This window comes from Charadrius vociferus, unplaced genomic scaffold (genome assembly GCF_000708025.1).
Source record: "Charadrius vociferus isolate BGI_N301 unplaced genomic scaffold, ASM70802v2 scaffold2, whole genome shotgun sequence".
NCBI lineage: Eukaryota > Metazoa > Chordata > Aves > Charadriiformes > Charadriidae > Charadrius > Charadrius vociferus.
The window spans coordinates 4,342,927-4,353,514 of NW_009647595.1; the positions used below are offsets into that span (position 1 = coordinate 4,342,927).

Below are 10,588 nucleotides of genomic sequence, written 5' to 3' on the forward strand. Positions count from 1 at the left end.
CCTACATCTTTTTCTATATGTTTTAAGTTTGGGCTCTTGTCTTTGCTTGGTATGAGGATGAACCCCATGCTTCTCTTTTCCTGTAGTCTATGCATGCAATGATTGAACAAAGAGTGAAGAATTTTATATGGCTTCTGTAGCCCTGTGAGCCAGCATGGCTCTTTGCGATGAATTCAGAAAAAAACACTGGTGGGTTTAGAGTGGCAAAGTTGAAATGAGCTGAAAAGAGAGAGGTGTGAGACTTTCTGCAGCACATAAGTGCTGCAAAAATGTGCCCATGGGGAGTGGTCTCACGTCTCCCTCAGGCATCTCCAGGGGACAAATGGTCTCCTGCGGAGATGGAGCCTCTAGAGAGAAGGGGGAACTTCTGTGGAACTCCCCCAAGAAGGGTTGAAGTACAGCCCTGGCAAATGAGCAGAAGAATGGTCCCTCACAGAACATGAAAACTGACTTTCAGAGGTCCTGAGCCCTCTGCAACTACCCTGGAGCTAAAATGGGGCCAGGAGTTCTGAACCCCATGCCACAAGCAGAATTTGCTGGGTCAAATATGGTCTTGCTTCAGAAAAAGTATTTAACTCCCCCCATCCAGCTCCTGCCCCAAAAACCTCCACGGAAGACAGTTCTAATTTAATTAGTTCTGAAATTCCTCTGGCACCTTCTTCTCTAACAAAGCAAGTTCTGTAGCACATGCCAAAGGGAGCAAGAAGCATAAACCTTTCTCTCCTCTTAGTCATAGGTTCCTGTTTGTGCTGCTTCTGCCTCAAGGATATGAATTTTTTCCTGTAATGTGACTTTAACTTCTAATAGAAGTTTGTGGAGGATGCCAATGAAGCTAGTGTTTAGATGCACCAGATTCAGGAAAGTAGATTTTGGGCCAGGAAAAATAGGATTTTATAAGTACAGAAGTGTTTAGTTTATTCACTGCCTGAATAAAATATTGCAGCCAACAACTTGCATGTTTTTAGAAGACTGTCAGCCAGCTGCCAATAAACTGTAGTCAAGAGCCTTATTTCCATTCAAAAGAACGATAGCAGGTTATGAGTCATTTTGCAGTTGGCACATTTTTCCTCTATAAATGTTATCTTTGTTAAATATATTTCCTGCCAAGACAGTTAAAACATTGTCTATGATGAAATGCCATAAGCATCCACATAAGCCAAATTACAGCAAATTAAAAACTATTGATTTATTATGAGTGATTCATTAAGATATATATTTTTTTATTTTTTTATAAAGTGTTACGTGTCGTTACACTGAAGTAAAAACAAGATTGAAAAAATGTACCCTGGAGAAGTGAAAACTGGCCTCACTGTAGGGCAAGGGCTTTACTTTAATAGCATCTGCAACGCGCCTGCTTTCCTAAACCAACAGTTTTCCTCTAAATTTAATACTGAGCTTTGTCTACACAGATGGGTGGTCATGTGAGGGGTCTGGGAGGCAAACAGGGAAATGAAGACACCAGAGATACCGGTGTCAAAGCAAAAGAATCATACTCTTCTGGCTCAAAATAGTTGCTGAAAAATGCGGTTTCTCAGACAAGGGAGTTGTCCAGGCCGTGTAAAAGAACGTCACAAGCAGATCAGCACATCCTTCTGAAGCACTCCCAACCGTGCAGTTCATAGCTCATTAAGATTTTCCTCTCTTCCATTAGATCATTTCTCAGACGCTATCCCCCACCTGGAACCAGATGCTGCTCTTCAACAGCATTGTGCTCCATGGCGACAGAGAGGAGATTGCTCAGTTCCCGCCAGAGATCGTTATTGAGCTGTATGATGACGATGCAGTGGTAAACTTGTAATCCTTCTTAGTAAAAAACTCGGGCTCTCACATCTTACTGCCAGTGTAAAAGCAAAGCATGTCACTGAATGAGTATTAAAAGGACAACTGTCAATCAACATGGGTGACCCCGGTGAATGGAGCCCTGTGTTACAGTGGTTTCCAATTTAGCATCTGAAAACAGCCCTGAGACTCGATTTATGTCCTTGCAAAGCTGTGGCATTGTTTTTTCCCAAGTGAATCTTGCTCCCAAAGACTGGCTTAGAGACATCAGAAGCATCTTGCCCCCACCTCCCTTGCACCCCCTTGTAAATCATGTATCTAAGTCTGGGGAGACACAGATTTATCTCTGACTGCGCAAACTCTCACGCAGTCTCACTGACTGAATATAGAGCTCAGAAACTTCGGGTGCTCTGAAGAGGTAATAAGTACTCAGCTCTTCCATTTTGATAATTGCCTTGCATTTTACCTTGCTGTTTACTTCAGGAGAAGAGTTTTTTCACAAATACTAAATTCTGCATCATCTTGGCTCCTGTGACGGCTCTGAAATTCAAATGCATTTGACACCTATATTCTCCCTTTTTTAGGGAAAGGCAGAATATATTGGGTCTACAGTGGCTGCCCCTGTGGTGAGACTTGCTGATCAAAACTATGAACCACCTAAACTTTCTTACCACCCAGTGCATTGTGGAAGTCTTTCAGGAGGAGACCTTCTCGCTACATTTGAGCTTCTGGAGGTAAACTAGGCTTTCTGGACCAATACGCTTTTGCACCCTGGGCTCAGAAAAGCAGCCACGGCATCAAGGCCCACCGCCCCCTTGAATTAATGGGAATTGCAACTAGAGCAGGGCCCTTCTGCTGTTGGACCTCATAGTCCCTGTGCAATCTTGATCACTCCCTTCACCCTGCCAGGGGTCACTGTCCACGCACACACCACCGCCAGCCCCTCGCATGCTCTGAGCCTCATTTGCCCGTCACTTGCCCTGCCCTAAATTGGGCTCTGGCCTGACAAACCACTGTGAAAATCCCACCACCACTGCAATGATCTGCTCTTTGGAGTAGCACATTGCCACATGGCCCTGACGTTAGCAACATCAAAGCTCTCAATACTACTTTCCCTCTTAGCAAAAGGGAGTGGTGAATAATAAGGAGTGGATTAGGGAGACTGAGTTTTCAGATACCCCTGACATATTAACAGAAATGTTACACTGGTTTCCAACTACAAAACAAAAGGCAAATTCAGCTTACTTCTGGGGCTAGCCCAGCAGGCACGAGTGTGGTATTTCATGCCTGTGATTTCAGGGAATTTCACTGGAATTTGCAGAGCCACTAGTGAGAGGAAACTTATCACTGCTGAAAACCTACAGCAATTTATTCTGAAATCTGAAATGGGAAAAATGTGGAACTCTGTGACAGGTTTTACAGATATTCCCAAGATAAAACAGGCTTTTAAGCATGATGGGCTAATTATCTTCTTGGTAAAATATGCCACCATGTGAAACATTTTCTCTTTATGGTGGGTACGTAGGGATAGAGTCTAGTACCTTAGCCATAATTTTCCCATTTTTTTAATTGAAATCCACTTTTTGGTGAACAAAGAGAGCATTGTATATTTTTTTTTTGCCATCTTTTGGTACAAGGGAAGCAGCACTGCTTCTGGGATATACCCAAATATACCCCTAAGACTTCTCTAGAGAGTTGACGAGAACTGTAAGTAAAGACCCTGCAGTCCTTATTTTCATGCTCTGTATTATTCTTCTTGGTTACAACATTCTAGAGCATCTTCTATGGCAGATAATAGCAATATGGACATTAAAGAAAATTTCAGGAAAAGATACATATAAACACCTGTCAGGCTTCAGAGTACTCCCTGAGCTGATGTGCCAGTGGCTCCTTCTATTAGCTGGGGATTCCTGATGATGCTTGGTATGAGGATGGAAAGAAAAATCTCTTACCACTGATTGATTCTTGTTCTGAGCCCATAACCTTTTCCATGACATACCATGCTTGATAGCTCTGATCTGCAGGTATCATTTGGTTCAGCTGAAGAAAAGTTGTGCAAGAAGTGGATACTCCCCTCTCAAAATGAATACTATCATGCTGGGTCTTGCTGGAGGGATAAAATGAGTCTAATAATAAAGTACCCTGGCATTTAGAAAAAATAGTAGACTAAAAGAATACAGACTAGTGAATACTAGGAGTCTTGATTTTGCTCAAAGTGGGCTCGGTATTTACTGATTTTTAATTATTTTTTTTTAATCAAAAGTGCAAAATCCCCTTGTAATCACACCTTGTGGATATTTTCCTCTACTGTCATTTGAGTGCTAGGTCATTCTTCACCTCTTGTTCTGGGCAGTTTCACTGTGGCCATGAAGCAAAGTCCTCTCTGAGTTATACCAAGCTAATTTCACTGAAATTAACAGAGTTTCACTGTGTAATACAGAAACACTCTCAACTCCACTAGTGGTTGTTGGATCTTGGAGAACTGGGGACCTTGCAATATATTGGAGAATATTCATTTTGAGAAGGGAGTATTCACTTCTTGCACAACTTTTCTTCAGTTAACCGCAATACTTAATAAGAACAAAAGTGAAGATCCAGGGAATCTTGATTTGATATCACTCTGAGGTTTTGTAGTCTTGGAGTGCAGTTTAATCAAACCCTACATGAGGTGGTTCTGTCCTCAAATGTGAGATCTCTCCAGCCTTCCTCTCCTAGGCCATGTCCTGGGGAACCAATCCCTTCTCACAGCAGTAAGAAGAGATGCAAATAGCTATGTAAATTCCAGTTTTTAAAAAATGGAACTAAATGGTGGTGTTTAGAAGTTACATATGCATGTCACTGTATCTTGCAGATTGATATATTTTTCTTGATCACCTGTTATCAGTACCCAAGTCAGATAATGCAAAGAAAGTGGGTACCCTGAAATGTGAATTGTGTGCAGGGATATGACAACTGGTATGTGATCTGGTTCAAGTGGTCTTTGCTTCTTATCCATTTATTCTTTTATTTAAAGCATCAATTAATCTGTTATAGGGTAAATTTTTGGACCATGTAATGCCAATTAATATAGAGTTGGAAGCTCTAAATATAATTAAAGCTAAACAGGTAGATTTCTAGACAGCCAGGTATTGTTCACAAAGTTGTTTCTCTTTGGCTTTCTAAACAGCATCACATAGGTGGCTGATAGAAACCAGATGCACTGTGGAACAGCAAAATTAGACCTAGATATCTGGCCTCAAGTTCTCCGAAATCTATTAAATGAATTGCTTTGGATTTTTACTTATAAAAGGCAGTAAACATATGCATGTGAATTATTGCTCTTCATTATGTATTAATTACTCACATATGCTGCAGGTGCTATGCTAGAAGATACGTTTTCCATTCATCTTCTCCGTCACCTACAAGGTACTAGGGAATACATCCTTTCTCCCTTAAGCTAATTAAACTCCCACACAACTGTACATAGCTGCAAATAACAGGCAGATGGCCTAGTTAAAAGAAGCAGAAGACTTAACTTCACAGGTCCTTTGAGAGCTGTGTCTCAGATGCTTCACTTTTCAACGGTGAGAAGTTAGCTCAGGAATGATGAAGCACTCCAGAAGTTGTGTTTCTTTTTCCCAGAAGCTGTATGTACTGTACGCTTTAGGTACTGTACTTCAAGAGAAAGCCAAGGAGAGCTCTGCTGGTAGCTTTTTAGCTCACCCATGGAACTTGTGTTCCTACTGTTCTCTGCTATCACAGCCTGAGCTTTTGGTAGGAGTGACCATCAGGTCCTGGCTTTAACTGTTTTATGTAGAAATTTGCTAAATCAGGCCAGGCTTCAGGTCTGCCCTGCATGGACTGAGAAGGTCATAAATACACTGTTGAAAATTAGGAAGGGATTGGGAAATGAAGCCAGGGAGCTTTCCCACAGAAGGGGAACAAAACAGGCAGCAGAGCCTGGAGCATGGCAAGAGGCAAAAAGACGGTCAAGCCTCAGAGCTGTGGTGGGGTGTGCTCTTCTCCCACCCACCTGGCACAGGGCAGTCCTGCACTCCCAAATAAGCTCCTGAATGCCCAAATAAGCTCCTGAATGTGGGGCAGGCTTATGTGCAGTCACACCCAAAGGACATAAGTGCCGCCTGCTGCAAGATTTTAGTAGTGGCACACAGAAGACTCAGCTCTAATGCTGGAGATGCCATTTGCAAGTTCTCAAGTGGTGACAGTAGGCAATAATGCAGTACCGCTCCTCCACAGTGGCTGAAGAGCATTATGTCTGTCTGGCGAGTGTGTGGTTTAGCTGATGGGTACTGTCTGTTCATCAGCGGTTTTAAACTAGAATCAGATCTAGAATTTTCCTGTGAAAGTCTTCTAAGTAATTTTGCTCAGGATTTCTGTTAAATAGAATTACCATGCTTTCCATTTTTAGTAAATTACCATGCTTCAGTACATGCATGTCTTTAGGGCAGACTATGTCCTGCTAGGACAAAGGAGACTTTTTCTTCAGAAAGATGCATAAATCCAATCTATTGAATACTCTTCCTGCCAAGTGTTTTAGCATCACAGCAGGGCAGATCGCAATCCAGGTCACATTCTTCTCACAGCACAACCCGTCTGCTCTGCAACATGACCTGTAAAACTGCATTAAATTGGTGTGTTCCGTGTACCATTCACAGACATGCCTGATACTGTTTTTTTCATTCTTCCAAAAACCATCCCAAGTTATGACTGCTTAATTTTTCAGATTCCTCAGTCAGATCCAGACAGACTTCCCCCAGTGGACCCACCAGATATTGGCCAGATTTACCCAGTCCCAGCCAACATCCGACCGATTTTAAGCAAGTACAGAGTAGAGGTGAGTTATTTAGAATATTTCTGTTTCCAAATCTCAGATCCTTTTATTCTCTTACTGAACTGTAGCAGTAAGGGATGATGCTTTTAAAATCCTGATCAATAGGAATCACATCAAAATAGCATGTAGATCCTGAAATAAATGTGGTAAATTCAAATCAAACTGATTCTCCACGGCTGGGCATGTGAGGCAGGGCTTCCGCCTGAGGCCAGCAAAGGTGACATCTCAATCCCGGCCTGCTGGGATAGGACTGCACCCATGTCAGAGAGTGGCTGATGGACCTGTGCTCTGTGCACCCAGGGAAGTGTCTGCCGGATGGAGAGCATCCCCTTGCAGCTGACCTCACTGGAGGGGAAGTTCAGATCAACCTTTTCTGGGTCCCAGACTTCAGCCAAGCGGTGTCATCTACCTGCATACAAATGTTTGCACCTTCTCTCCCCTCGTCTCTTGCACCATTTGGACCCAAAGTCTCCTTATGTTAGAAAGCAGGGAACTGTGTCACCCTTTCATGTTAGTATAATGCCTGGATGCTTCCCAGCCCCACCGCTCCCTGTCACTCCTCCTGCAGCCTTCACGCCACCTGCTTATTTACTCATTTTGCTGTGCCATCAGATCCTGCTTGTATAACCTGGTGGCCCTTACCCAGAAATACTCCTCTGGGAGCCCAGAAGCAGTTCCAGCTTTGCCTTCAAAGATCAAGCAATTGACCTGATGAAAAGGGAGGAACAATTATTATCTCTGCATATAATTTAGTTAAGCTACTGTTTTCTCTACATAGAAAAGAGTTTTTGTTAGCAGCATTCTTTCTTTTTACACCTGATATTGCAAGGTAAATAAGCCCATGAACTACTCTGCTGATGCTAAAGGGACAACTTAAATCCTTAAACATAGGTGTTCCTCTAAGTATTGTGTTATGAAGGCCTTCCCATTGCCCTGCAGTAGGATTGCTTTGTGCTGCTTCTACAGTTTCTTTTTTACACTGCTGTGATGTTGATCACAACTATCCCTAAGGCACCCAGCTTAGAAGCATCCTCACTGTAGGCTTTTTGTTTGGACAGCTGAGCAGAGCAGCTACCCTGCCAGAGCGATTCAGAGCTTAAATAGATTAAAGTATGTTTTGGAAGTGCATCTCTGTCTCCTTGGGTTCTGGAGGGTGCCCAAGACAACTCCATTCCTCAGTCTGATACCTCAGGCACCTTAAAATCAGGGAAATTGAATCCAGATCCAAACAGTTTAATCGCTACGAGAACAGATTTATAGTGGAAGTGCACAAATATGTAGTGAAATATGAACACTGGAGGGTATCCAGCAAGGAAATAACACAGAACGAATATAACACAATTATTTTTGTTAAGATATTATAAACTCTCTCTCACTGGTGGAAATGGCCATGAAGCCATTGTAGCTACAGAAGTATGCCCCAATTATAACTGCAGACCTTTGACACCAGAGCAGGATCTCACTGATCCGCACTCCCCTCCAGTGCCCCTTGCCACTCCCTGACTCACACAACTCATCAGTCCTGCCAGCGTCCAAGGTGTCCACAAAGGTCCCCACGCTCCCTTTTAGTTCCAGTCTTTATTTCAGATTCGTGAGACTCACGGCTTCTCTCACCAACTATAACGTAACCATCTCTCCCTGCCCCAGCCCTCTCCTTCAGGGCCCCCCAGCGCATGCTGTATAAAGTCCAGTTTTTCTTGCAGAGCCCTGTTTTACAGGTCCAGTCTCCTTCTTGTCCTCCAGACCAGAAGCACAGTCCTTTGAAGGAAAGCTGCTTGGAGACCTCCCGCCATCCGTTGCAGACCTGAGGGCTAGCTCAGCCGGCAAACCTCTGTTAATCACCTCTGCTCCTACGGGATTTGTTTGCTCCTTCAACAGCTCTGGCACTTTAAACAAACTGAGCCTGTGCTGTTTGCCCGAATAGTCCCCTTGCCCTGCTGAAAAGATGACTTTTGCAAATGTGATTATTATGGCTTGCTGTTGGCAATAACTTCTTGGTAACAATTGGATGTTATTAATTGCTTTAACTTCCACCATAATCCTGATGCTTATTTGATATCAGATTTAAGTTGTTTGGGTTTTTTTCTGGTAGTCCTGCATTCATTCCCAAAGGGATACGAGGTGATGGGATCCCAGCAGTGGCTTCCTGAGCAGCAGACTGAGGGGTCTCTGCGGGCTACCGATGTTTCTCTCTGCCCACCACAGGTCCTGTTCTGGGGTCTTCGAGAGCTGAAGAAAGTCCAGCTGCTCTCTGTAGATCGCCCCCAGGTTCTCATTGAATGTGCGGGGAAAGGAGTGAAATCCTCTGTCATTCAGAGCTACAAGAAAAATCCCAATTTCAGTGGCCTTGCAGACTGGTTTGAAGTGGTATGTACAGCATGCTGCTCCTTGCCTCTGTGTTCTCTGGTTAGGCAAGGTGTTAATTACTAATTTCCATCCTTTTTTGTCAAACAATTTCCTTTGTGTCTTGATCAAATACTAAGGGACATCAATTCTTATGCAAAAGCTACTGATTTGAAGATGCTTTAAAAGACACCTGCTACAAATAAAAGAAGGTGATGTTACTCATGTTATGTCTTCAGTAGTCAAGGAAATATGTTGCGATCAGATTCTTACTGATAGGTTGGAAATTGTTGGCAAATAACAGGGATATTTTTAGTCTTTTTTCCTTTTTAGTGCTCAGTTTCCTTTTCCTTACAATTTTTTAAATTTTCCTTCATACATTACTGGGCTATTAAGAGGATTGACCATTTCTGGCTCATAAGCTCTGGACCTTTTAATATTGTCACACTTGCTGTTATGGACTGGAAATGTAATTATTGCCTGTTGGGTAGGTTATAAGAGCTGGTATTTTCAGTGGACAAAAGTCAGCACCAGAAAAAAAATAATCTGTTTAATTTGCTCTTGTTGCTAGCATCAAGAGAGAAGTTTATTTATAAGACAAAAGGATATCAAAACATGACCTGGATACTGAAGTACAATTGCTACAGTATTTTTAGCTTCCATTGTATGTCACGTGTCCAAAGAGCTGTTTTCCCTTTTGTAATTCATCCTATAAGGCATGTAACCACCCAGTCTCCTCATCTCATGGTTGGACAGACTGAGGCAGGTAGGGCTAATAGACTTCAACAAAGCAGCAGTGGCATTAAGACTCACAACTTCCAATGCAGTGTTCATTCCTTCTGAACGTTCCTGATTCTCCCAGTTTATCTAACAAGAGATGCTTGTATGTGACAGCATGGGACTCAATTCAGTAGCACAGTCCATATGGTCCACTCTGTATTCTTAAGGACAACACTTTCTCCAGACTTTGCAGAAAACTGTGGACAGAACTATATTGCCTATGCTGTATGTGTTTTGTGTTTTGAGTATGGGGAGAAAAAGGGAGGGAAGAGTAATAGTATTATTGCTGTGCGCGACAAATATTCTATACGTGTTCTATATTCTCTATTAATTCTCATACTGCTGCTTGTCCTTCTCCACTAGGAGCTGCCTGAAAATGAACTCTTGCATCCACCACTAAGCATCTGCGTGGTCGACTGGAGAGCATTTGGGAGGAGTACTCTTGTTGGCACACACACCATCAACTGCCTTAAGCAATTCTTATGTAAGACCCAGTTGGGTCCTCAAGCTACACCAAACAGACTAGACGTTGTAGAAATTGCGAAAGGTAAATGTCCAACCCTGACCCCAAATACAAAGGCAAAGGACCTGCTCAGAGGCTTAACGCTAGGCATGCGCTTAGAAGATATGCTTCATTGTGTTGAATGTAGGGTCAAACCCTTAAAGGTATAAACATTTAGAATCTTAGAATCATAGAATTGTCTAGGTTGGAAGAGACCCTTGGGATCATCGAGTCAAACCATCTACCCCACTCTACAAAGTTTTCCCCTGCACCATATCCCTCAACACCACATCTAAACGGCTCTTAAACACATCCAGGGATGGTGACTCAACCACCTTCCTGGGCAGCCTATT

The 10,588-nt window shown here is 42.8% G+C and overlaps 1 protein-coding gene across 1 annotated transcript in view; it reads left to right on the forward strand.

Annotated features, from left to right (window-relative positions):
- The window catches only part of FER1L6 (fer-1-like family member 6), a 68,875-nt gene that overhangs the window by 31,333 nt on the left and 26,954 nt on the right, over positions 1-10,588 (forward strand). The window contains exons 20-24 of the mRNA XM_009881005.1: positions 1,652-1,786; positions 2,364-2,513; positions 6,503-6,613; positions 8,816-8,977; positions 10,097-10,280. Of these exons, the coding sequence (XP_009879307.1) occupies positions 1,652-1,786; positions 2,364-2,513; positions 6,503-6,613; positions 8,816-8,977; positions 10,097-10,280 (742 nt within the window). The remainder of the gene's footprint in view (positions 1-1,651; positions 1,787-2,363; positions 2,514-6,502; positions 6,614-8,815; positions 8,978-10,096; positions 10,281-10,588) is intronic.